General features: G+C 50.1%; 1 protein-coding gene and 1 non-coding gene across 2 annotated transcripts in view; one reads left to right on the top strand and one right to left on the bottom strand.

The window, feature by feature from the left end:
- Positions 1-263: 263 nt before the first annotated feature.
- Positions 264-27,924, bottom strand: part of GALNT16 (polypeptide N-acetylgalactosaminyltransferase 16) — a 94,843-nt gene continuing 67,182 nt past the window's right edge. The window contains exons 4-16 of the mRNA XM_020889752.2: positions 27,247-27,345; positions 26,248-26,315; positions 25,433-25,498; positions 23,967-24,088; positions 21,671-21,758; positions 20,122-20,206; positions 19,723-19,826; positions 13,404-13,530; positions 12,152-12,244; positions 10,762-10,845; positions 6,116-6,257; positions 5,309-5,431; positions 264-2,384 (exon numbers count right to left, since the gene is read on the bottom strand). Coding sequence (XP_020745411.1) covers positions 2,247-2,384; positions 5,309-5,431; positions 6,116-6,257; positions 10,762-10,845; positions 12,152-12,244; positions 13,404-13,530; positions 19,723-19,826; positions 20,122-20,206; positions 21,671-21,758; positions 23,967-24,088; positions 25,433-25,498; positions 26,248-26,315; positions 27,247-27,345 — 1,339 coding nt within the window. The 3' untranslated portion in view covers positions 264-2,246. The remainder of the gene's footprint in view (positions 2,385-5,308; positions 5,432-6,115; positions 6,258-10,761; positions 10,846-12,151; positions 12,245-13,403; positions 13,531-19,722; positions 19,827-20,121; positions 20,207-21,670; positions 21,759-23,966; positions 24,089-25,432; positions 25,499-26,247; positions 26,316-27,246; positions 27,346-27,924) is intronic.
- Positions 7,707-7,779, top strand: TRNAE-CUC (transfer RNA glutamic acid (anticodon CUC)). Its single transcript has one exon. It is a non-coding gene; the product is annotated as a tRNA-Glu (tRNA).

Here is a 27,924-nt window from a genome sequence, read left to right as displayed (position 1 = left end):
AGGCCCAAGTAGGTCCCATGATGAGGTCACAAGAGCCTGGGCTCTGGTCCCAGTTGCCCCATCTCATGGCCTCCCCCAGGGTGGCCTGCCTGTTGTTCAGGAGTCCCTGGGGTCCCATGGAGGGGGATGTAGGTGGAGGAGCAAGCTACCCAGTGCAGGAGGAGGTGAGAGTTGAGCGTGCTCAGTTTTCTGGAATAGAGGGCGGGAGGGAGGTGCTGAAGGCCTTGGCTCCAGAATCAGAAAGGAAGGCGCTGGTGCACATGCCCATGTGAGAAGTGGTTTTATTCCAGGTGTTTTTCATAAAGACGAGGTCCTCAGGGACAGCGAGTGGCACATGCTTTGGTCAAGAAGAGGAAAAGCAAGAACAGAACAGGGCTGAGTCCCAAAGGAGGCTGACAAGTGCTGAGCCCAGCCCAATCACAGGGAAGGAGGGGGCCCTCTGAAAGGCTGAATGGCAATCCTCTTACATTCAGTAAGGGATGCCCAAGATTCCTGTCCCAAAGGCCCCCACTACCCGCCGGGGTAGACACACACACAAGGGAGATGGCGCTGGGTAAACATCTCACAGAGGATGGGAAAAGTGTGGCTCTGGGAGCCAAGGGCTCCTTGCTGTGAGTGTAGGGGGTGCAGGCTGAGGCCCAGGAGCACTGCAGAGAGCCAGGAGGTGAAAGGAAACCAGTGAGAGCCCTCCAGGGTGGGAGTGGCGGACCACAGCCCCAAGGTTGTGCAGAGGGAGCGGGCCACAGCAGTTGAGGCACGCTATGGAGGGGGAGGGGCATGGCAGCTCCAATCCAGGAAAGTCCAGACCCTCTGGGAGTCAGAGACCTTTGTATGAACCTGGGACAATCCATGGATCCTCTCCCCAGGACAATGCATATATGCACACACATGCACTATTTGGGGAACCATTTCAGGAGATTCCTGGGCCCTCCAGAATCTATGAACTCCCCTTAGGCATTCCAGGCTGATTTGCTTTGGGTGGGGGACAATCCCCCCACCCGCCCCCCGCAGGAATCCTGGTATCACCAGACTTTTGCCTAAGATCACTCGGCCTAGGCCAGTGGGGCGGGGGAAGAGGAATGTTGGAAATATTAATAGCAGAAGTGGTTCCAAGACCAGGCCCAGGAGGAGGGAGAGAGAGACCCAGTGGGTGTGAGGAGAACTGGGAACTCTGTACACACTGGGGCCGCCAGCCAGCCTGCTGGCCGCTGCAGTAGCCGAGCCGAGGGCCTCCCTCCGGCAGTGGGGAGTCCAGCCTGGATGACTTAGTCCCCACAGCTTAACGATGCTCCCCGTTCCTACCGCCCTGAACCCCGATCCCGTAACGACACTGTATTTACAGAGGCAAGGGCTTCAGAGCAGGCAGGAGTCAAAATCTAGCAGGGAGGACGGGGCGGCTCAGTGGTGCCTGTCCTTACGGGGGTTCACCCGGTGCGCCCAGGCAGAGGCTCAGGGCACCTACTGGTCTTTAAGGCCCAAGGGAGAGGTCTTGTCTTGACACATATCCAAACAGAAGCGGGATCTGTTTAATAAACTGGGTCCCGAGGCTGCCCCTGGAGGTGACCCTGCAGCATCTTGCTGAGAACGTGGGAACCAGAGCGTGGGACTGGAGGCGCTGGGCCCTGGGAGGAACTAGGTCCCTGGGCGAGACCCATTCTTTCCCGTGCTTTGCAGCTTTTCTATTCTCGTCTCAGCTCACTCATCCTTGGCCCTGGCTCCCATCCCTCCTGTCCCCAACCCAGCACCTGCCCGGGACAGATCTCTGAGCGGCTCACTTCTTCCTGTTCCCCACCTGCCCACAGGCTGCCCCTCCCTCTGCCTTCCGCCTGCCTCCTGTCCACGGCTGCCCATGCTCTCCTCTTGTGCCCAACCCCACAGGCAGGCCCCGGGGGCCCAGCAAGACTCGTGGGGGCTGCTGTCCTCCTTTTCCCCAGCCCACGAGGAGAGGCCCCAAACCACTGTCCAGGCCTTGGGAGGGTGAAGGGCGTAACAAAGGGCCAGGCTGCCCAGTCGCAGTCCAGTTATCCCCAGGCAAGGCCGGGTGGCAGCCAGGACAGCAAGCAGGGCATCCCCCTGCATCCTCCCCGTCCAAGCTTTGGAGCATCGTGTGTTGTGGCAGCGGTGTTGGCTGATGATTCCGGCAGAAATGTGACGAGATGGAGACGGCCCGCTTTACACTTCCCCACCCCAACCCCCTTCCGGTCCCAAAGTCTCATGCAAAAGGTACAGGAGGCCGGGGGCTACGGTCATGTGTGCGGCAACAGCTGCCACTGCTGGGCTGGGACGTCGGCCTGGCACTTGCTGGTCACCAGCTGGGCGGGCTTGGCCTCCAGGCAGAGGCCGCTGACTGAATGCTGGATGAAAGAGGCTTTTCTCCTCCATCTCTGAGGGGAGAGGCAGAAAAGGGGTGGGGGAGAGAGAAACAAGGATTAATAATAATAATAACATCCGTACCCGCATTACACATGGGTGTAAGTGGCCCTAGGACACAGTCCCCTTTAAATCATCTGTGTCCTTTGCATAAGAGGCACTGCACCCCACACACAAGCTTTAAGCCCAGCCCTTCTGATGCACTCTTGATTCCACAGGTTGGCACAAAGTTACTGTCTAGATCAGAGGCCCACAGGCTGAATGTAACCCAGAGGTGGATTTTGTTTGGCCTGCACAGCGCTTATCTAAAGTTTGGCTTAGCCTTCACATAGAAATCTGCATTCCCAGCTTCCCTTTAGACACAGGCCCAGTCTCTTCGGTTGCAGCTGAAGATCTGCTGCAGGTGGGGTCCTAGTTTCTGGGTGGGAGGGGCCATGTACTTACTGGAGCCACTGTTAGAAGGGAGATGAGCAGCCCCAGTTGCAGGGGGACACAGCGTGGGCAGAGAAGGGAACCATCTGGGAGGTGGAAACAAGGTGGAAGGTGTGGGGGAGGTGCTGCAGGCCTGGATTTCCCTTAGGAGTGTGGGCTGTGGGATACGGATCGCTGAGAACCAGTCTTTCTTGCCCATGTGGTCCAAGCAGAGAGGGATTCCTGGCTTAAAGGTCCTGGACAGTGGGCAGGACAGGGCCTTTGGTCCCTCTGGAACCCACAGCATCCTACTGCCTGCGGTCTTCTAGTCTCTGACCCCCTGGGAGGGGCTGGCCACACACCCCGGCTAGGCATGGCTGGGCCATGCCATTCTTTCATCCATCTTTCATTTAGTTTTGTTCTATGAAGAATGAATGTAAAGACTGAATCGATCAGTCATGAGGAAGTGCTCCCCAAATCATGGGATTCTCATTTCCTGTTGGTGCCATCAGACACAGTCTTGGGGTTCCCTCCCCCAGAGTCTCCTGGTCACTAGGTTCTAGCCTGGCCAGAGAAAAAATACCACCTCACGGTGCCCTTCCATTGCCACAGTCTCAGTTCTTGTAGATTCCTTACAAGGGAGACCAGGGAGGGAGCCCTTCATTTTATAAGTGAGGAGATGGAGGCTCAGAGAGGTGAAAAGAGTGACACCGCTCTGCACAGGTATCTCTCCCACCACTGATGGGGTGGCCTCAGAAATGGGGTCAACAGAGGACTAGGAACGGAGGCCCAGACTTGAGAAGTCACTGGTAGTGGGGGAGCTGCTCACCCTGTCCTTCTGGAAGAGGGGTTCTGCTGTTGGGGGCCCTGCAGGACCTGCAGGCCAGAAGGAATGTGGCCAAAGAGATTCCTAGGAGTCCTGGGTCAGCATGAAGGGGAACATAGAGAGGGGTGGCTGCCCTGGGAGCTACTGCCCTGACTTTGGTCTCAGCAAGGAGCAGGTGGGAGTGGGCTCAAGGCTTGACTCTCACAGAGGCCAGCACCCCAGGTGAAGGGGAGCCTGGGGACCCGCACCCCTGCAGGGGCAGTGAAGGCAGGGGCTGGCAGGACGTGCTAGAGCGTGCCAGCCAGTGAGCAGGCCACGGCACTCAAGCCTCTCTCTCTCTCTCTATCACACACACACACACACACACACACACACACACGGGCACGTGCGCACGCACACACATACACACACGGAGGCTGGAGGAAGAGGAAGGATCTGATTGCTTTTCCAGAATGAAATAGCAAACTGCCAGTCATCCCTAAAGAAAGAACTGACCCAGGCAATAGAAAAGGGGGAGGGAAGTAAACCCTGGTGGCTGAATGAGAGTGCCAGGTGCCCTCCTGCCCCTTCACTGCCCTGCAAGCTGGCCAGGGAGCTGGCTGGGGTCAGGCACAGTGGGGGCTACCAAGAAGGGGCAGGCAGAGGAGGGGCTGAAGCAGAACTCTGGCCTTCGGGTCCATTCCTGGGCAGACGAGCAGCCCTCTCAGCCAGGAATGGAGCGGGGCTGACTCTGTCACCGGCTGCTGTGTGCCCTGAGCAAATGACTGCATCTCTCTGAGCATCTGTTTCTTCCTCAACAGGCAAGCCTGACCTGTCTCCCAGGATTAATGAAAAAGGGCAGGTGAAAGTTTGACAAGGAAAAGGCAGTGTTCATGTGAGACAGGTATGCCAGCTTGGAAAGCACCGTGGTTGGGTCTCAGTTTCCCCAACCAGCCATCAGTCAGGAGATACTGAACACCTACTATGTGCTGGGGCAGGACTGTGGGCTTAGGAGTCACACTGGGCTTGAATCTAAGCTCCACCCCTTCCCAGCAGTGTGATCTGATACATTTAAACTCAAGGAGCTTCGGTTTTTCACTTTTAAAATGGGGTTAGTACTAGGGCCTGGGGCTTCCCAGGTGGTGCTAGAGGTAAAGAACTTGCCTGCCAATGCGGGAGACATAAGAGATGTAGATTTGATCTCTGGGTTGGAGAGATCCTCAGGAGGAGGGCATGGCAACCTACTCCAGTAATTCTTGCCTGGAGAATCCCAGGGACAGAGGAACCTGGCAGGCTACAGTCCATGGGGTCGCAAAGAGTCAGACACGACTGAAGCGACTTAGCACGCACGCATGCACACACTAAGGCCCAGGTTGCTGGGCTGCTGGGAGGATTAGATGAGATGATCTATGTAAAACCCCTGGCACAGGTTCTTATTAAAACCTCACATTTGTTTTGGCTGTACTGGTTGTCAGCAGCTAGAGACACAGTGCTGACAAGATAAAAATAGTCCCTGCCTGCATGGAGCTCACAGGATGCAGGATGGACATTTAACAACTATTTACCCAAGGTACTTCCTCATGAGGAAAACAGATTAGACCTGGATACTAGCTTAAGCTCCCTGTCCTCACTCTGGAGGGCTTATTTGAGTCTATATGTCACACCTTCACTATGTTCCCCCGCGCTGCTGGCCAACCTGTGCCTGGGGACAAGGAGGCTTACCTGCCTGCCTTCTCTTGGGTTGCACGCCTGCAGCACGACCAGGGACCCTGGGGAGACGGAGGTGGAGGTGGCAGCGAGGCACTTGCCCTGCTGCTGGATGAGATGGTCAGTGAAGAGCCAGGCCTGCAAGATAAGAAGCAGAAAGGCCAAACCAAAAAGGACAGCAATGAATGGATAGATGGGTATATGGATGATAAAGCAAATACACTGTGTATTTCGGTAGAATTTTCTACAAATACTAGGGATGGGTGGATGGCTAATCACTGTACAATTTTTTTCACTTTTCTATGTGTTTGAACTTTTTCATAATAAAATATTGGGATGGAGAAGCTTAGCTGGAGCCAGCCAGAGATGTATGAGCCAGCTCAGGGGATGGGAAGAAAGACAGGACACTGGAGCAGGGCAGCTGGGGGCAGGTCTATGCCGGGGTCTCCACGACCTGCTCTAGTTTGACGTGGGTGCATCAACTCATACTTTGGACACGTGTTCGCAGGAATCCTGGACACCCTGAGGCCTGTCCATGCAGGCTGCCCAGGCTGCATCCAAGGAGAGTACTGGGTTCTGTTTGGGTGGCATTTCTGCCCCTGCAAGCAGAAACCAGGTGGTGCTCACAGGGCAACCGTGTGACAGGCTACGAAGCGGTGGAGCATGGCGGGAGCAGACCCAAGGAGCAGAGTGTGAGGGGGCAGCTTGCAGGGTCCTTGGGAAAATGGGTTGTGGAGGGTGTAGACAAGAGAGAGGAGACTGGGCAGAAGGAGGCCCCTAACCCCTCTCCTAGGCCTGATTCAGAGGTCCCAAGCAACATACCTGGGCCGCTGGGGGGTTCTTGGCAGACCCTCTGCAGATCCCCATTCCGAGCAGGAAGTTACCAGCTGTGTCCTGGCCCTGGGATTCTAAACAATTAGTCCCCTGCTTAATGATGCCCGGGAGCACTTCCTTCACGGGGATGCTGAAAGAAAAGGCAGTGGTCAGGCTTGGCCTCTGCCCTTCCCGGGGTGACCCACGCTTACCCAGAAAGCAGGCCCAGGCAATTCCCAGGGCACCCAGGTCTCCATGGGGAGGGACACTGAGGGGCAGGCCTGGCAACAGGGGAAGGTGAGGGAGCAGGGGTCCCCCTGGGAAGACTGGGCCTCCGTACCCCCTGGGTTCTGGGCAGGTCTGGGAGCCCCAGGGACTGCCCTTCAGGCCAGGCCTGAGAGGAGGTGGTGGGAGAGAGCTCAAACCAGAAGCTGGAGCTCCCCAGTCCTGAAAGAGGAAAGGCTAAGACTCAGATGTGGGCTCAGCGTGCACTATCAAGATGACAGGAAGGAGTTGCTTTGAAGAGGCAAATGTAAAATATACAAATATGAAGATGTGTTCAGTCTCACTAATAACTAAGGAAATATGTATTAAAGAGTTACCACTGTCTGTTTGCCATATGTGTATATTTATTTATTAATTTTTAAAATATTTATTTATTTATTTGGCCATGCTGAATCCTGGTTGCAGCCCACAGGATCTTTGATCTTCAGTTGTGGCATGCAGCCTCTAATTTGCAGCTTGTAGAATCCAGTTCCCTGATTTGGGATTGAACCCAGGCCCCCTGCATTGGGAGCATGGAGTCTTAGCCATTGGACCACCAGGGAAATTTCTATGTATTTATATACATAAAATATTTAATGTATATATATAAGTAAAAGTGTTAGTCACTCAGTCGTATCCGACTCTTGCAACCCCATGGACTGTAGCCCACTAGGCTCCTCTGTCCATGGGATTTCCCAGGCAAGAAAACTGGAGTGAGTTGCCATTTCCTTCTCCAGGGGATATTCCTGACCCAGGGATTGAACTTGGGTCTCCCACATTGCAAGCAGATTCTTTACCATCTGAGTCACCAGGGAAGATCTTATAATATATAAATAATATACAAATTATATATTTAAGTGTATGTGTTAAATATTACTACCTAGTGTTGGCAACGGCTGTGGGATTGGATGTTTCATACCCCACAGATGGGAGCATAAACTGGCCCACTTTTTCTAGAGGACAATGTTATACTATGTATCAAAGGCCTTAAAAATGTATATACTTTTGACCTAATGATCCTGCTTCCTGAAACTTACTATTCTAGGGCAACAATTATAGATGAGTGCAGAGATTTAGTTTAAATGATACTCATTCAGAGTGACTAGTTATAACCAAAAACACTGGAAATTCCTAGATATCCAACAATAGGTGAAGGACTAAGTAAATTCTGATTCATCTGTCGAAAACCCTTCATCATTAAAAATGACTCTGAGAAAGGATATCATATGGGAAAGTGTTTATAAGATACTGTTAAGTAAAACAGGTAGGTTTCAAAAGATCCTTATGGAGGAAACCTGGGGCTCAGGCAGCAATCTCAAGACCACATTCAGGGATTTCCCTGGTGATCTAGTGGCTAAGACTCTGCACTCTCAATGCAGGGGACCTGGGTTCAATCCCTGGTCAGGGAACGAGATCCCACATGTCACAACTAAGGGTTTGCACGTTGCAACTAAAGATCCTGCATACCACAACAAAGACCTGGTGCAGCCAACTAAATTTAAAAAATAAGATAAAAGACCAGATGCAGCTCCTGAGGTGTCTAAGTGGTAGCAGCCCTGGAGCAGCTGGGATGGCCATCATCACCCTTCCCCTGCTCCCTGGCAGAGCCAAGCTAAGCTCTCCTGTTTGCTGGCAGCTCTCTTAAGTCTGCATCTGCTTCCTTCTCTGTGGACCACCTCAAAACTGGGCTGCCAGGGCTCCCATTAGCCCTTATGTTGCCTTTCTAGAAATAGCAATAGGCATCCTTTTTTCAAGACATTTTACTTATGTTAGAAAATCATCATAAGATACTGATTTTGTTAGAAGACTTTTACTGTCATTTGCCAGGAATTGTTGTAATAAAGGCACAATGCTGTGTGACTAGCACTCTTCAAATGTGGTATCCTTGTGCAGTGCTCAGCCTGCACAACTGTTCCTGACCATCCTAATAAAAGTAATATATTAGCAGTTAGTGAAGCCAGCTGCAGAACTCTGATCTGGAAAAGCGGCCGAGCCATAGCAGGACTGCAGGCAGGCCTAGGAAAGCACAGGCCTCTCCCTTCAGCCTCCTCAGGCTCCCCACTGACCACATTCAAGTGTGGCCCAACTCCTGGGATCTCGTGTGGAGGAAACTTGGTATCATTTGTGCCTGTGGAACTCCTTTCTATCTAACAATCGGATCCACTCCAGGCCCCTGAGAACCGAGGTAGAACATGAAGGAACAGGCTGACGATGAGTAACCTGGATAAGAATGAACTGCAGTTTCTACCTTAAGAGCAGAAATTCATTTTTTTTAAGCCTCCACATGGTGACAAAACAAACGGAAGATGACTCATGCTCCTCATTTAGCACGGCTAATTTCATCCACTCTCCTGTCTTCTGGCGGATCCAGACTGATGCTAGTTATAAACTATCAGTACTTCTTCCTCCTGGTCCTCAGGGGATGACATGGGGCACTGTGTGGGGACTGGGGTGTGGGAGGAGGCATATATCCTCAATCCCCTTCCACGGCTCCCCAGCTCCTGCCAGAGGCCTGGAGTCCTTGGCTCCAACCAGATAACATGAACTCTGACAGAACATAAAGAAATGACTATGCTTGTTTCACTCAGAAATGGCACATCTGAATAAAACCATCCTTTTAAAAGTGGCCATTTGAGGAAGCTGTTCATTTATTATACTTTCATAAATTAATGTTCTTCCCTTCACAGCCATTGTCTAGGGAGTTGGGGTTATCCAGGCCGCCAACTTTCTCCAAGGATGCTGCTGCCGCTCAAATTGTTTTGGAATTTTTTGGAATTCCTTGAACATTGCTCACAGAGTCAGTTTATTCTTGTTACTTGTTTCCATCTTGTTAACCTGTTGTTTGGGACCCAGGACTGTAATATCTGGGTTAATCAACTAAGTTATTCACTGGACTTGGTTATAACCTAACCGTGGCTGTTTTCCCCAAATCAAATCTTCCCTCAAAGATTTGCCTCCTTTGAGGATACACAGGCTCTGAGCGGTGGAATGTTCTGGAAAATCATGACAGCATCCTTTGGGAGACAGCTGTTCCTGAGATGACAGTTCTAGAAGGGACAATGTTAATTTCAAAATTATTTCTGAACCTTATTGACTATGCAATTTATTTAGTTAAAAATATTTAGAGATTTCCCTGGTGGTCCAATGGTTAGGAATCTGCCTTCCAATGCAGGGGACGCAGGTTCCATCCCTAGGTGAGGAACCAGGATCCCACATGCCATGGGGCAACTAAGCCGTCGAACCACAACTAGCGAGAAACCTGGGTGCCAAAAGGAAGGACCTGTGCACCAAAACAAGATCTGGCACACCAAAATCAAATCAAATAAAACTATTTATTGAGTGCCCATTCTGTGACAGGCACTGTTCTAGGGGCTGGAGATAAGGCAGTGAACAAGACAGATAAATGCCTCTCGCCTCATGGAGCTTACTGTCAAATGTGGGAAGATGACAATAACATTAATTGGCCACATAGAAGCTCCATGACGATAAGGGTGACCGAGGAAAAGAAGCAGAGAGTGCTGGGGAAGGGTCAGTCTGCAAATGCAGAGGTCAGGGGGGTCTCCTGCAGGAGGGACAGATGACTCAAGACCTGGAGGAGGTGAGGAATGATATAGGCAAGATGCTGAGAAGGATTTTGAAATAAAAAGAATCAGCTCTGCCCACCCTCAGGCCCCCCAGTCATTAAACAGCGTACTGTTCTACAGCCCACATACATACACCATTTGCATGTTGCCTCCTCATTTGCTGAAGCAAACATTTCCCCATGTTTTATTCACAGTGTATGATTATAATTTTAATTGACACATAGTATTTGTTTAGATCAATGCATCATGATTCACTAAACCCAGACCCTATTGCTAGTTGTGACTCTATTTTTTTCACAGCAAAGAAGCCTACAGTGTCCATTTATTTGTCAACAGTTTTTTCGCTTGTTTGCTTTATTTCCTTGGGCTAAACTCCGAGAAAGGAGAGAAGAGAGTCAGAGGAAGTGAGTGTTTCTGCAGCCTTTGATACATAATGTGCTGTTGCTTTCCTAATGGGACAATGCTCATTTCTTTTTTTCAAGAGTATTTTAATTAATTAATTTTGGCTGTGGGTGGGATCCTAATTCCCGTGCCCTCTGTGCTGGAAGTGTAGAGTCTTAACAACTGGACTGTCAGGGAAGTCCCGACAACATCCATTTTTAGCTCTAAGGCCCAGTCTGTTAAACTCTTCGCTCCTACCACACCTTACTCTTCACTCCTGGTAACATCCTCCAGACCCATCACATGAAGACAAACACTAACAGTTAGAAAAAGCCAGACTGCCTGGGCTGGGGAGAGATCAGGATCAAGGATCCCCACGCCGCTGGCCCCCACCCAGGCCAGATGAGGGACCACGGCCACACTCACGTGAGCTCTGGGTAGACGTTATCTAGGTACCAGCGGAAGGACTTGCAGTTCATCTTCTTCCTCTGCTCGATGCGCGTGGCCACGCTGGAGAAGGAGGAGGAAAGCCTCGGCAGTGGGAAGAAGTCTGGGAGGTCAGCCCCCTCTTTCCACCTCCCCGGGTAGGGGGGCACGGGCAGGTCTCTTTTTCCGGAGCTAGCTATCTAAGTCTGCCCTCCAGCGTTACTTCATTCTCTGAGCTGCAAGCTCACCCCAGGGCTCCTGGCCATGCCTTATTTCTCTCCTCAAATTGGGGCCAAGGTTTAATCTTGGCTTCTTCCTCCTTGAGAGCTCAGTGGGCATACCATTGCCTGGTGCTTATTTTCACAGAGAGAGCAGAGCCTTAATGTACTAGTAGTTTTCCTTTCCTGCATTCAAGCTGAGCAGAAAGTGTCTACCGACAAGAAAACCATGTTTCAAACATTTTTCCAAAAATTTGGCAAATAAGAACCATCTGATGTGTCCATGAACATCTTGATCAGCTCCAGGGATCATAATGGCCACTGACAGAAGACCAGCACCACCTCTGAGCCTGTTTGTTCTCAGTAAAGTTGGGGTACAATCATCCACCTCCAAAGGTTTTTATAAGAGTTAAATGAATAGACATAAGTGCCTAGCACAGTGGAGGCCCTCAGCAAATGTTACTTCCTCACTAAAACAAAGAGTGACATAACTTTTTTTCTTTAAGGGATAGATACAAATAGAGGAAAATTCATTGATGATCACTAATAATGTTTTCAAACATTTCTGACCACAACATTAAGTAAGAAATATATACATCTTACATTATGACCCAGTATACCCATGGGCATATATGGACACAGAACTAAAATAAGAGTTTCACAAAACAGTATCTATCCTCAACTGCAATCAACTGCTATTTTCTGTTCTAATCTGATATGTTCTAGTTCTCTATCACTTAAAAAAAAATACTGGTCATGTCATACTCAATTGATTTTGAAAATGCTTAATTAGACTGTAGTCATAACAGTCCAGGGCAGAAAAATAAGCTAACAGATCACCGTCAGATTGAAACAGCAAGGAAGCCAAAACCCCCAGTGTTTTCTGCAGACAGCCATCCTTAAGCACTTCCACAGACATCCATCCTTCAGGCAGCTGGTGGATGGGCAGTGCTGGCATAAGTAAGCCCTCTCTGGTTATTTCTCCCCAAGAGGCTGCTTCTTTTTGCACGACCAGAACCTTGTCTCTGTCTCGTATACCCTACAGTCTCCAAAGAGCCCAGGGGTGTGGGGTTCATTTGCTCAGGAGACCCTGAACGCTTCTCTGGAGTACACACGATTTAGTATTTCACTAAGGTTGTGAGCAAAGGCCCAAGGCTAGGGAAGGGGCCCACCTGCCGAAGGCCTTCCCGATGGCCGATGGCCGGGCCTCATAGTAATACTGCTTGTACTCATCCATCCACACCTCTGCGGTACGCTTGGTATTCCTAAAAGGAGAGGAAAAAGCAAAATAAGGTCACCAGGTTGGGGACAGAGTTAGGGCTGGGATCTAGATCAGCTCTGTGCAGTACAGGGCGAGGAGGCATTCAGGAGTGCATGCAAAACGGCACTGATGTGGGAGTATCCATGAGAACGGTCTGTTTGGAGGACAAGCTGTCAGCATCCATCAAATCTGGGGGAATGGATACTCTCTGACACTCCACTTACAGGAGCTATATTCTACTGAAATACCAGCACATGGGCAAAGGGACATATACAAGAATATTTGTGTCATAAAACATTGGTGACAACCCTAAATGGCCATCAATAGAAGAATAATGAACTATGTCCACATGGCAGAGTACTAGACAGCCTCGAAAAAGACCTGAAATGATAAGCTAGAAATCTATCTATTTTGGAGAGAACAAGAGGATAGGTGTAAGACTGGGTGAAAAGAACTTTCACTTTTTTCTCTCTATGTGATATGAAGAGTAAAAGTCATAATGTACAGTATAGGTACATATATATACACACATAGAATATACATAGATACAGCTTGAATTTTTACAGTGACCATGTATTACTTTCATAATTATAAAAACAGTGAAATGGAATAGGGGAAGCCAAACAAAAGGTCATTTGATGAGCTAGACTTGAGGAGCCCCCGCTGTCAGCAAACAAATCTGACCAGACGGAGGTTCGGCCTCGGAAGGGGAGAGTGCTCATGGCACTCCTCCGACCTCCCCTTGCCTCCACCATCAGGAGAGTGGGTGAGGGGGGTGGTCTTTCAGGACCTGCCCACTCCGCTTCAAGATGAAGCGCATGCTGTGGCTGGGAACATGGGTGGGCAGATGCTGACCAAGTCAGAGTCAGGACACAGCATCCATGACCAGTACTTGGGACCCAGTGTGTGGAGGGCAGCTCCAGTTGGTCGTTTCACCAGTTTTCCAAGATCTTCATGAACAAAGACAGTCAAGACAAGACAGGCCTGGAGAAGACACCCCCAACATCATCTTTCCAGCTCTGAAAGTACCAGGATCCCAGAACGGAAGGGACAAACGGGGAGACTAAGACTGGGGTAGTTGCTCAAAGTCACAGGAGTCACTGACAGGGCTGGGGTCTAGGTGTCCTGGCTCCTAATGTGATGCTCTCTGCACTGTGACCTACCTGATGTAGGTGAGGGCATTGCCCTCGGGGAAGTTGTACGGGTGCCGTTTCCTGAAGACATGGCCCACCCGGCTGCAGGGCACGATCTCCAAGCTCCCGCCGCACATCCACACACGGAAGGACAGCTCTGCGGAGACGGCAGCCGTCAGGAGGGGCAGGGGCCCCTTGGCAAGTCCCCACAGAGTGAAGGTGGGAAGTCCCTTGACTTTGGGGTCCCCTTGGAGGCACATGCTTGGGTTGGAGCTCCTGGGGTGCACCCACTCCTGGCATGTGTTCCTGAATGCCCCCTCCATATATGTGCACACACACATCCCACAAACCCCTCCACATACACACATATCACACACAAACCCACACACACACATACCACACATACATTCTATACACATACCACACACACACCCTCCACACACACATACCCTCCACACACATACCACACACACACCACACACATATACCCTCCATATACACATATCCTCCACACACATACCACACACCACACACACACACACACACATACCCTCCATATACACAGACCCATCACACACATATACCCTCCACACACATACCCTCCACACACATACCACACACACTACACACACACACACACCACACACATATACCCTCCACACACACATACCCTCCATACACATACCACACACACTACACACACACACACACCACACACATATACCCTCCATATACACATATCCTCCACACACATACCACACATACTACACACACACACATACCACACACACACACACACACACACACACACCACACACACACACATACCACACATACTACACACACACACACCACACACATATACCCTCCATATACACATATCCTCCACACACATACCACACACCACACACACACACACACATACCCTTCATATACACAGACCCATCACACACATATACCCTCCACACACATACCCTCCACACACACATACTCTCCACACACATACCACATATACATACCACACACATACCCTCCACACACACATACCCTCTACACACACACATTCCACACACATACCATCCACACACGTACCACACATACCACACACACACCCTCCACACACATACCACACATACATTCCACACACATACCCTCCACACGCACATACCCTCTACACACATATATTCCACACATATACCACACACACACATCCCACACAGCCCCTTCACGCAAACACTCTCCACAGACACTACACACACATACCACACATCTCCTCCACACACATACTCTCCACATGTACATCATACATACACACCACACATACTCTCCATACACACATCCCACATACAGACCCCTTCCACACACACCACACATATTCCCCACATCTAAGCCCTGGCAGAGCAGCAGGAAAAGGTTTGAAGGAACACCAAGACCACGAATAGAAGGAAAACTGAATCAAAGGGCCGCATCAATCATTTCCAGCCTCTGCCTAGAAAGTCCTACCCAGACATGAGCTAAGGATGAACACATCTGCTCATCAGAACTGAGAGGCTAGAAAACCAACACCAAGCAAGTAAAAGGCTGCTCCAGTTGGCATTTTTTCCGGCTGGCCCAGACCACCCTCTTGACCCTCGTGGTCTCCATTTACAGCTACCATGGGCCCTACCGGGGGCTTCCCAGGTGGTCCTAGTGGTAAAGAACCTGCCTGCCAATGCAGGAGACATAAAAGAGACACAGGTTTGATCCCTGGGTTGGGAAGGTCCCCTGGAGGAGGGCATGGCAACCCATTCCAGTATTCTTGCCTGGAGAATCCCATGGACAGAGGAGCCTGGTGGGCTACAGTCCCTAGTGTCATGAAATGTTAGACACGACTAAACCGACTTAGCACACACATGTGCGTGCACTGGCCCTACTGGGACACACATCCTGTTGATGGTGGTGGTGATGCTGAAGGAGCTCTCACAGATGACCAGTCCCTAGTAGAGCTAGGGGATGCTAGTGGTGGTTATCCTGCCTCCCAGAAGGGGATGTCACAAGTTTCTCACTCCGTTGTCCACTCAACAGTCCTTCTGTCAACTTCTGGCAAGGATCCACCTTGGTAGCTGGCCGAACCTCACATAATCTCTTCTGATTTCTTCCTCTCTTTCATTTTAACCCTACAGTTGGACATCCTGTGACTTTCAAACACCTCTCTCTTGTCCCAGAATATCCACAGCATTGTTTTTTTTTTTGGTTTGTTTTTAATTTTTTGAAAAAGGAAAGACCACTTTTCATGAGTTCTGGCCTTGGTCTCTCTTCCTGCTCCCCAGGGGGCTGTGAGGACACTCGTGGTCCCTGGTCAGGTCTGGGGGCTCTCACCTGGCACAGAGGCTTGGAGCCCTCCCAGTGACTAGCAGAGTAGGGAGCAGAGGACTCAGGACTACCTCCTGGCCAGCCTGTGTGCACCAGACAACTTCCCGATATGGTCCTGGGACCAGGACTAGACATTTGGCATATCTGGACCTGCTATATTCAGGGTCGGCTATAATTAATGGGCTTCTTTAGGTATATTTGCTAACTGCCAGGCCTCTCTCTTCTCCTGGTCAGAGCTCTGCAACTGGTTCAGCAACTGAGATTCAGAACTGGGGACAGAAGATCTGCATTCTAGTCCTATTTCTGCCAGGCTAACTTTGTTACACTATTAATAGTTAGGGTTTCCCTGATAGCTCAGTTGGTAAAGAATCCACCTGCAATGCAGGAGACCCTGGTTCAATTCCTGGATCGGGAAGATTCGCTGGAGAAGGGATAGGCTACCCACTCTAGTATTCTTGGGCTTCCCTTGTGGCTCAGCTGGTAAAGAATCTGCCTGCAGTGCAGGAGACCTGGGTTTGATCCCTGTGTTGGGAAGATCCCCTGGATAAGGGAAGGGCTACCCACTCCAGTATTCTGGCCTGGAGAATTCCATGAACTGTATAGTCCATGGGGTTGCAAAGAGTCAGACACGACTAAGCGACTTTCACTTTTATTCCACATACACCATATTGTCATATTATTGTTCACTTATTGTCATTACTAGCAACAATGGCAACAACAAAAGCAGTTAACCATCATGCATTTACTGAGCATTTTGTACTCTTTATGGCTGATGTCTAATACTCACAGCTACCATATGACATTGATGTTATAATCCTTGTGTTTTTAATAAGAACTATGAAGCTCAAAGATGTTAAATAACCTCTCTGAGGTCACCCCACACTCAGTTGCAGAACCGTAATGTAAAGTCCATACTTTGTTCAGCAAGTCTCATTATTTGAACCAGATTCTTTAGTATATTCTGCAGATTTTTACCAAAGACCTATTTACGACCCGTCAGATACTGTTCTAGAGTCCCTCACACTCTAGTGAGAGAAGACAGGAACTCAGTAAAATAAGAAACAAAAATGCAAGTAGACAAGAAAATGAGTAGAATACATGGTCTAGTTGTGTCCGACTCTTTGCAACCCCATGGACTGTAACCCTCCAGGCTCTTCTGTCCATGGGATTTCCCAGGCAAGAATACTGGAATGGGTTGCCATTTCCTCCTCCAGGTGATCTTCCCGACCCAGGGATCGAACACTGGCTCCTGTGTGTCTCTTGCACTGGCAGATTCTTTACCACTGATCCCGTAATATCTGTCTGATGGTAATAAGTGCAATGAAGAGGATGGAGCAGGCAGGAAAACTGAGGATGATGAGTGGAGTTGGGGGTGGGGTCACAATTTTAGTGAGGCTGATTTGGGATGCTCTCAATGAACGGAGACATCTGAGCTGAGGCCTGAGGAGGGGAGGAAGAGTCACATGGCTCCTGGGGACGAGCACTGCGGGCAGAGGGACCAGCAAGGACACAGGTCTAGAGGTAACAGTGCAGTTGGCGGGACTGAGGGAGAGGTTGGGGCAGTAGAAGCTGAGGGCAGAGTTGGTGGTGTGTCTTGTAGGGGAAGGGCAGATGGTCTGAGGACTTTGGGTTTCGCTCTGAGAGACATGGGAGCCCTTGTGGGGTCTTGAGCAGCAGAGTAACATGATCTGATGCAACCTGAAAAGGATGCCTAATGAGAATCCCAAGCATTTTCACATTTGCCACCCCCGCTCAGGGCGGCCTCTGAGCGCCTGCCTGCATTTGGCTCTCTCAGGGGAAACAGGAAGGAGTCTCTGTTTAGGCACCTCCCTTCCTTCCACAAAGGAACAGAACAAAAGGCCCAAACCCACCAGCGGTGGAGTCTCCTGGTTCAAAACTGGTCCCAGCAGTTGAATGTCTGAGCTACAGGGCTAGCTTGGGAATTTCTTTGAATTTCTTCGAAGAAACAAAACCTTCCCTAGAACCACTGCGTGGTTCACCTTTCAAGTTCCCCCAACCACTGAGCCCTGGCTTCAGGCAGAGTTTAAAGTTAGCTATTTGATCATTTACTTGTTTCTCTGTCAGGCCCCAGCCTTAAAAAAAAAAAAAAAAAAAAGAAGGAAGGGAAAAAGAAAAAGGCCTCTGGACGCAGCAGAGATCCTTAGTTTCTCAGCTCTCTGAGACTTTACAGGAAACTGGCTTTGCCAAAGTTTCCTTCTGGCTGAGACTGAGGACACAAAAGAGGTCACTCTGGCCCAAAATACATGAAAGGAGGTCAGAATGGAAGGGTCACTGCACCCCAGTTCCCAGCACTGACTCCTCCGAATGCCTGCCTAGAAACCGTTTCCAAGAGTAAGTTACAAAGGGGAGAAAATCCCATGCCTGTTCCCACTCCAGCTGGTTCTGAGTCAAAGCCCCAGTGCCCGTCTGCCCCACTGTCCCAGTCCGAGAGGGAAGAAAGACCTAGTCCCCTCAGCCCAGAAGCACAGACCGTAACTTGGATCACACACCTCACCACACTGAAGTGATCCCTCCAGTAAAGGTGCTTATCCTACACCTGTCAGATGTGGAGTTTCCTGACTGAGATCTGGAAGGTGGCATCCACCTCAGTTTGCCCACCTGTTAGATGGGTGAGATACCAGGTCTATTTACTTCTCAAGAAACTGGGTCAGGATGAAAAGGGAAAGCAGTGGGAAAGGCTCTGCAAAGGACTGAGTGGGTCCAGGAACAGCAAGGACAGGCCTTTGTCTTTTATGGGCTTCTTGGTATCCCTCCCTCCGGCTCCTGGAGAACCTCTGGGATTGTTCTCTGCCCTATTCCACCCTGCTCTTCATCTGGGAGCTACTGTGTGGGCCACACCCCTTGACTTCCTTCCCAAGTTAGGACAGGTTCAGCCTGCAGTCAGGGGGAGAGTGAGGGTGGATGTTTATCCCCTGACACCTTCCACCCGGTGCATGGGCTGACTGCAGGCACCCCAAGACCACAGCTCGTACTGGGGAGTGCTCTGTCCCCATCTTTTGGACCTAGGGGTGACTGCACCTCCCAGCACTCACACGCCTAGCCCTTCCCTGTCCCTTGTGGTTCCCTATAACTTGTCCACACCATGTAAATAGGCCCTTTCATAAACCCCTACATCAAGTGTTCCATCTGTATCCAGCCTTTGTCTCATGAACCTCACCAGCAACCCTTGAGGGTCACTGGCTCTTCTCTTTCCTTCTGGAGCTAAAGGGTTCCTACGGTGTCGTGTGTATGTGTGTGTGTGTGTGTGTGTGTGTGTGTGTGCGCGCGCACACGTGCGCACGCTCAGTCATGTCTGACTCTTTGCAACTCCATGAACTGTAACCCACCAGGCTCTTCTGTCCACGGGATTCTCCAGGCAAGAAAACTGGAGTGGGTTGCCATTTCCTGCTCCAGGGGATCTTCCCAACCCAGGGATCGAATCCTAGTTTCTTAGCGTCTCCTGCATTGCAGGTGGATTCTTCACCATTGAGCCACCTGGCTTCATAAGTAATAACAATGGCCACCAGTACCTTCATCCATCCTCTTCCTTAGTGCTCATGACAGCCTCTTGGGGAAACTGAGGCTCGGAGAGGCTTTCACTTACCCAGAGCCAAACAGCTTATAGGGGTAGGGCCAGGGTTTGCACCCAGTAATACGGTCTGACCCTATTACTTATGTTGAACCATCACCCTCTACTGCACACCACCTCTCCTTCAGCCTTTCTGGTAGGTAAGCAGCCATGTAGTTCCTCCACACATGTCTGGCCACGTGGCCACAGGTTCTCCCTGACCACCTCATCTCTTTGTTTACTAGATATGTGGCTCTGGACAAATTACTTAACCTCTCTGTGCCTCAGTTTACCAGTAGAATGGTACTTCAGAGATTCGTTGTGAGAATTTAAGTAGTCAATATATATAAAGTCCTTAGGGCCTTACACATAGACAACACTCAATCTGGGTTTGCCTACTATTGTTATTGTGGGTATTCCCCAACTTACCAAAATTTTCTCCCCCCCAGATGTCCATCTGAGCATCATACTTTCCCAAGTGGTTAAACCAGGACTTGTCAATCACGAAGATTCCTCCAGCGATGACAGGCGTCCTGGGAGCAAGGAGAGGAAAGAGGTAATACGTTAGCTAGAGAATCTGAGCCCCTCTAGATGGCCCCAGGGCTCAGGCCATTTTACCCTACGATCACCCACTTGCAGAGTTACTGGGGCTGGATGTCTGGCCCGTCTGTTGGTCTATGATGTCTCTCTCCCCAGGGCTCAGAACAGAGTCACCCCTTAGATCGTGCAGCTCTAAGAGCCCTGGTGACTGAACCGGCCCCCAGTGGTCTCCAAAGCCTCTGACTCAGGGGAGGGAGGCATCTCCCCAGAACCCACAGCAGCTCTGACCTTATGGGCTTGGTGGGGTCTGTCCGCGCAATCTTCTGCTCCAGGGGGATCTGCTCCCACTTGAAATGCAGGCTCCAGTCGAATCCTAAGGGTCAGAGTGGGGTGAGGATGGGCCTTAGGGCTCCTGTCCCCTCATTCTGCCCCGAGAGTCTTTCTTGATCAGAACCCAGCTTGCAGATGGCCCTGGCCGATTGGTGTAGTCATTCCTTCATTCAGAATGAGACAGATCCCTGTCCTCATGGAGTTTCAATCTACTGGGTAAGACAAAGACTTACAAAGATAAATCAATAAGTGGATAATATGTCAGTTGGGGGTGAAAGTGCTAAAAAAAAAAAGAAAGAAAGAAAAGACAGGAGACATGCCCATGCTATTCTAATAAGGGTAGCCAGGAAAGACACTCTGATGAGGTGACATTTGAGTAGAAACCTGAATGAAGGACTGATCCATGCAGACTGATGGGAAAAGGGAATTCTAGGTGGGAGGACAGCAACTGCCAAGGAACTGGGGTGATTTCCCAAAGAAGAAATGTCTGGCTCCCTCCCATTCATCCTCAACATCTAACTAATGACTGTGTCCATTTATTGGAAATCTGAGCCCCAGAGAGGAAACCCACTCAGCTCATTAGCTCCTGGCCACAGATTCTCTGGAGCCGCTTGCCCAGTAGAACTTGCTGCGTTGATGGAAGTATCCTACATCTGCCCTGTCCAACACGGTGGACACAAGTCACATGTGGTTATTGAGCACTTGAAGTGCTGCTGGGGCAACTTAGGAACTGAGTTTAGAATTTTACTTAATTTTAATTAACTTAAATGTACATAGCCCAAAGTGGCTACAGTCTACTGTATTGTACAGCATGGCTCTAAGGCCTAGATCAGAGCTGTCCAAAAGAAATACTTTGCAAGCTGGAGATGCAAGCCACATGTGCAATTTAAATTTTTCTAGTAGCCATATCTAAAAGTAAGGCCATATGAAATTAATTTGAATAATGTATTTTTAATGCAAGATCATCCAAAAAACTATCATTTCAAACTGATGATCATATTCATAATGAACACAAAAAATTACTAATGAGATTTTTTACATTCTTTCAAACTAAGTCTTCAAAACCTGGTGTGTATTTTATCTTACCGCACATCTCGATTCACACTGAAAATGGAGTCACACTTCAAGAGCTCAATAGCTAAATGTGGTTAATAGCTACTGTATTCAGCGAGGTCTACATCATTTTGGGGTGTACAAGTCAGTAATCCATGCAAAGTTGAGGGTTCCCCCTTCCCCACTCCCAAGATAGTTGTCATATCATGGTCTTCTGCCAAGACTCGTGCCCATCCTCCCTGGGTTAGCTATATTTGAGAAGGATGTGTCATAGTTTGGGGGCAGGGAAAGATTGGAGACTAGCTTGACTCTGCCCTCATCATGCCAGGAGCTTCCAACTGCCAGCTCTGGTCCTTCATCCCCAACTCCACAGCTCTATACAATCTCCTTTCGTTTTCTGGAGGTAAAGGGCAGGGAAATGCTGTCTTGTTTCCTGGAGATGCTCTGGACCTACCTCCACGAAGGTCAGCAGATGCAGCAAGGTAAGCGAAATTATCTAGACTGATGACATCAATGATGGGGCTCACCACGCGGGTGTGGTCCTAGGGGAGGACACATGAGGTGGTGTGAGGTCAGGGACTCTGTGAAAAAAGCCCGCACTGCCTGTTTGGTGAAGTTCTTTCGAGGCATGAGGTACTCAGCACTTCCTGCAGGACATGTCAGCTCCCAGGAGCTGTCCTGCATCATCACACCAGGCTCACAGAAGGTCCCACTTGGGTCTCACGGGCACAAATGCTCTCCCAGCCTCTTCCTCTTACACCATGTTGAGCTCTGCTGGGATCTCACCTCCTCAGTGAAGCCCTCCCTGATTGCTGCAGGCGGAGGATTTCTTCCTCTTTTTAAGCTGCTCTCGCAATTATAGTCCAGGCAATTCCTGGGACAACGAATCAGATGTTGCCTGAGGTGGCTTTTCTGTTGCTGGTTTGAACTGTTGTTTTACTAATTGTCGGCCACCTTTGTACATGTTGGGGTTGAGTCTTCCCAATTGGACCACCAGCAGCTTGAGGGTAGTGACCCTGTTGCAGTTCCTGGGGCACCTGGGTGGCACTCCTCTCATGCCACCTCCACTTCAAGGTCAGACTCATACTCCCTTCATCACCTCCGAGACACAAATCCACCTCCAAAATATTGGTGGGTAATGCCAGTTTTACTAAAGGGCTTTTTCCTGAGGTGGGGGATGTGGAGAGTAGTGGTGGTGGAGGATTTTATCATATAACATGTGCAAAACTTAATCGCCCTTCATCAGCAGGATGTCTGCTCTCTTCTTTTCTTCCTCCATGGAGGGACAAGGAACAGAGCCTCTTCTTTTTTGTCTGCACTGACCCTCAAAACGCTCTTGTCTGCAGCTTTGAATCTAGCACTGAACCTCTGTTCACACCCCGTCTTAGGATGACAAAAATGTGGGACGTGGCAGATCAGAGGAGACCATCCATGGTCTCACAGTGTTCCGTGGGGGCCTCACTTTATCCTTTTTATAGACTTGTTTTTGTATTGAGATATAATTCACATTATATAATAATTTTATTAGATATAATCGATATACTATCAAATTCACCATTTTAAAGTGTACAGTTCTGTGGTTTGCAGTGTATTCACAGGGTCGTGTCACCATCACCACTATCTAAATCCAGAATACTTTAATTACCCCAGTAAGAAACCCTGTACCCACTAGCAGTCACTCCCCATCCCCCACTCCCTCTAGCTCCTGACAACTACTAATCCACTTGGTATTTCCTCAGATTTATTTACTCTGGACATCTCATATAAATGCAATCATATAATTTACAGCCTTTTGTGACTGGCTTCTTTCACTGAGCATAGTTGTCAAAGTTCACCCATACTATAACATGTATCAGTACTTTATTCCTTTTTTATGGCTGAACAGTATTCCATTGTATGGCTATATCACATTCTGTTTACCTACTCATGAGTCAATAGACATTAGTTTGTTTCATGTTTTGCCAATTTGGAATAACACTGCTCTGAACACTTGTATACAAGTTTGTGTATGGGGTATGTTTTCATTTCTCTTGAGTATATATCTAAGAGAGGAATTGCTGGGTCATATGGTAACTCTATGTTTAAACTTCTGAGAAACTGTCAATCTGTTTTCCAAAGTGGCTGCCATTTGACATACCCACCAGCAATGCACAAAGGCTCCTATCTATCCAAATCCTCACCAGCAGTTGTAGTGTCCATCTTTTGATGAGCCTTCCTAGGAGGTATCAAGTAGTATCTCATGGTGGTTTTGACTTGCATTTCCCTAATGACTTAATTTTGAGCATCTTTTCATGTGCTTGTTGACCATTTGTCTACGTTCCTTGAAGAAACATCCATTCAAATCCTTTGCCCATTTTTAAATTGGGTTCTCTGTCTTTTATGGTTGACTTGTAATCACTTCATCCTTGGTTCCATGTGTCCAAATCCTCCCCATTCTAAAGAGCAGCAGGCACATGGGAAGGCCCTCTGCTTGAGAACAATGTCCTCTCCTCCTTCCTTTGCAGGCTTACCAGTCTGACCCACCACCCTCCACTCTCATCACTCCCCCGGGAAAAAAACAACACCCATTCGCAGAAGGAGCTCCATGGCTCACCCACAGATGAAGTTGCTCAGGAGAGAGCAGATCACTTAGTTTCTCACTCTGCCTGTCCAGCTCTCAGAGACAGCTCATACCCTCCCCACCCGCAATGCCAAGATCATGGTGGGCACGTCCCGAGGGACAGAGCTCCCCCAGGGACAGAGAGACTTACCTCCTTCACTCGCTGCAGCATGGGCTGCAGCCACTCCGTGTTCACTTCGCAGTGGCTGTCCAGAAAGGTGAGGACGGCAGCTGCCGCCACGTCTGCCCCACGAACTCGGGAGCGGATCAGCCCTGAAGTGGGAGGGACAGGGTGGTGCTGGGACTCAGCCAGTTTGCTCAGCCATCCCCATCCCCTCAAAGGCTCAGGACTCTCTGCCCGTTAGGGCTCAGGTTTCCTCTGAGTTACTGTGATTTAACTTCTCTTGGTATTTGCTGATTTCTTCCCTCTCTCTTCCTTTCTCTTATCTGCCCATCCATCAACCATCAATACTCCAAGGCTGTTCTCTGAATGCCCCCCGGTGTGGAGGCCAGACACTGGGCTCTGGGGACATGCTGATGAACAGTCAAGAGTTTAGTGAACAGAATTGGCAATGAAGTGTGGTTTGGTACCTAAGGAGACCTAGAAACCAAAACCCTTTCCCCTTCCACGTGGAGGAACCTCAGGGTGCTCCCCTCTGGCTGCACTATGCTCTATGGCTTGCAGAGAGTCTTCCAGACAAAGATAGGCTGGAGCCAGTGCTCTCTGCTTTATCAAATCTAAACGCCTTTCTCTGGCTTCAAGGCCCTCCATTATCTGTTCCCACCCCACTTATTCCCTGGCTGACCAGGTCTGATTCTCCCAAGAAGGGAGACTAAGAAAAGCAAGGTTAAGAGGCTGGGCTCTGAGTGTGGGTCCCCTGGCTGGGGGTGGAATCCTGGCTCCTCGGTTCATCACTCCAGGCAAATTACTGAACCTTCTTAAACCCTAGTTTCTTTATCTGCAAAACAGGATGAAGGGCTGTTATGAGAACTGAGTGTGACAATGTGAGCAGAGATGAGAATGTAGGAAAGGCAGGAAGAGGCTGTTAGTACTACATGTACCCAGGCCTGACTGATGCCTCTGCTCAGAGTCTCTGGGCCTAGAATGCTCTCTCTTGCACCCCATTCATCTGTCTCTCAACCCCCTCACCCAATCCAGGCTCCCTCCCAGATCACTCCCTTCTTCAGCTCCTTACTCCCACATAATTACACCAGCCTTGGGTCCATAATAAGCTCTCCGAGGGCAGGGACCACATGCATACTTCTTTTGTGTTCCCTGGTGTGTCATGCACAATCCTATGCCATAGTTGATGCTCCAAGTATATCTGTTTTAGATTCCCCTGTGCTTTTCTCAAAGCATTTAATCCTTACAATAACTGTGCAGGGCAGAAAGAGTATACTATTAGTCCCATTTCTCAGAAGAGACAACTAAGGCAGCCAGAAGTAGAGCTACTTGCCTACAGTCATGCTGTGATAAGAGCTGCTCCGAGACAGCAGAAGGGTCTTTCCCCAGGCCTTGGTCTTGCCACTAGGAATGCAGCAAGACTACATTTGGTTGGTATAACATGGCATCAAAGGGGAGCAGAAGTCTAGACCAAAATGGATCCAAGGACGTACCTTCCCGCCGGTCATTGCGTAGGCACTTGACCTTGGGGATCCTGGTTAGCAGCAGACAGTCTTCGGCTGAGGGTGGAGAGAAGGAAGCAAGACTGTTCAGATATGGACATCAGACCACATGTAGTTTGACCAGGCCCAGGGAAAGGGCTGGGGAAGGTGAGGTGTGGTCATCTCCACTGGGGTACAGGTCATCTCCCCATCCCCTACTCCCAGGACAGACTGAGGAATGTCTGTACTTGTGGCATAACCCCCAGGGGGTGCCACAGAGTACCAACAACCTCTCCAGTCCAACACCCTCTGAGCTAGATTGTGTGTTAAGTTGCTTCACTCGTGTCAGACTCTTTGCAACTCTTTGGGACCTCAACTGAAGTCTTCCAGGCTCCTCTGTCCATGGGATTCTCCAGGCAAGAATACTGGAATGATTTGCCATGCTCTCCTCCAGGGGATCTTCCCAACCCAGGGATCAAATCCACTTCTCTTGCGTCTCCTGCATTGGCAGGTGGGTTCTTTACCACCAGCACTACCTGGGAAGCCCATTTTGTGAGGACAATATTCAGCACACAGCAGTTGTGATAATGAAGGATGCTGTGGATGTTTAATCTTTTAAAATGTCATCTCACTGGTGTCCCATCAAAGCAACATCACTCCTTTGGCACCAAGGAGCAGAGCCAGGAAGGGCACTTAGTAAAGACTGAAGATCCTGGTGAGGAGCAGAGGTCAGCCTGCGGTGGCCAGGACTATTTCAAGAGTGCCTCCCTCAGCATTCTGGAGCAATGGGGTGTGAGGCGGTGCAAAAAAAGAAGACGGACACTTACGATCTGAACTGAAGTCATCCACTAGAATGATCTCCTGGATCAGGCTGGCAGGAGTTCGGTTCAGGACGCTGGAATAGGGACCAAGACAGATGAGCCCAGGTTTAGGGGCCCCCTTCTAAGACTCCCTTACCCCCACCTCGGGGGCCACCACACTGGCCATGGGCAGCTGCTAGCAAACCCTTCATGCCCTGGTCAGTGACTGAGGGGCAGGATGTTCCTCAGGCTCCTCCAAGCACCCACTGACCTGCTGCCTGGACCCTTGGGCACTTGAGATTCACCCCAGGTGGTGGGTGAGGACTGTCCTAGTTTAGTTGAAGCAGGACCCATAGCTGCTCTGGCTGCCTGGGCTTAACAATGGCAACAAGGCCAGAGGGCCCAGATGTTGCCTGCTTGGAAAGCTGGAGAGGCTCCTTCTGACCTGATAGGTCAGGATGGGTGTTCTCAGAAAGCACCCCCACCCTAGTTTTTCCCTCCCAACATCCCTCCTCTTCCTTCACTCCCCATGAAGAAAGCCCAAGCTTCTTTAATCCTTAGACTACCATGGGGTACTGCATTCCGCATCCTGTTCTTATCTACGTTCATTAAAGAAACATGGTGAATAAGAAGTCAAACTTGACCACAGGGCCAACCTGAGGAGGACAGAAGGGGTATCTCTCTCTGAATTGCTCTCAGGTGCCCACTGGGCCGGCACCCATCCGCCTGAGGCCTCACCTCCACCCTTGCCTCCATCGGCTCCTGGCCCCTGTGTTTCTGCCCGTGTCCTGGGGACCTGACCTTGTGTTCACGCATCTCACTAACATTTGGACGTCTTGGGTCCTGACTCTGATTCACTAAGCCCAGCTTCTCAGAAGGGCAGAAACCCCCCCTCCCAGTGCCCACTGGTCTTCATGCTGTCTGGCCACAATGCCCAGTCTCAGGGTCCTCCCTTGCCAGGGCCCAGCAGATCCCCAAGGCCTGGGGCAGCAGCCCCAGTGAGATGAGGGATGAGGCGGGGCTTACCTCTTCACCGTGCGCAGGAGAGTGGAGCGGGCTTCGTTGTGGAAGGTGATGATGACGCTGGTGGCTGGCAGGTCGGAGGAGTAGGACACGGATGGACAACTGAGAAGAGAGCAGAGAGCGCAGAGGGCAGCTGTGGGACATCCTGGGGCAGGCTTGCGGCGTCTCTCTGCCCATTCTGATGCCCCTGAGGCTGGGCACAGGCCCTGCCCCCGCAAACCCATGCCCACCCCACTCAGGCTGCCCAGCCTGGAGTCCCCGGAGGGAAAGCCCAGGCTGGGGCAACTTCCCAGGCCCAGGGGCTCTTCACCCACATCCTAGGATCACTCGGAGCCCCACGATCACTGAAATGCTAAGGGGGGCTCTGACGTGTGTACGTACACAGACAGAATCAACCTGGACTAACCGATGAAGCAGCCAAGACAGAAAAAATGGCAGAGGGGAGAAGAGGGAAGATGGCCTTTCTTTTGTCTCTGTAGCTTCTTCCTTCTCGTCGCCTGTCTCCTGACATCTGGTGGGATCTAGGGAGGAATTGCCCCCCATCCTGCCCTCCCGTGAATCCCTCCCTCTTGCTGCCAACGTGAACAGCCAGGCTGGTAACAGCAGATAGGGTGCCCTTAGGCTTTCCACGGGCCCTGGGGCACCTGTGGGAAAAACTGAAGTCTCTGAGGAGACACCAAA

Source organism: Odocoileus virginianus, chromosome 6 (genome assembly GCF_023699985.2).
Source record: "Odocoileus virginianus isolate 20LAN1187 ecotype Illinois chromosome 6, Ovbor_1.2, whole genome shotgun sequence".
Taxonomy (NCBI): domain Eukaryota; kingdom Metazoa; phylum Chordata; class Mammalia; order Artiodactyla; family Cervidae; genus Odocoileus; species Odocoileus virginianus.
The sequence above is the reverse complement of the archived record's forward strand: the minus strand, read 5'-3'. Positions and strand labels throughout refer to the sequence as shown.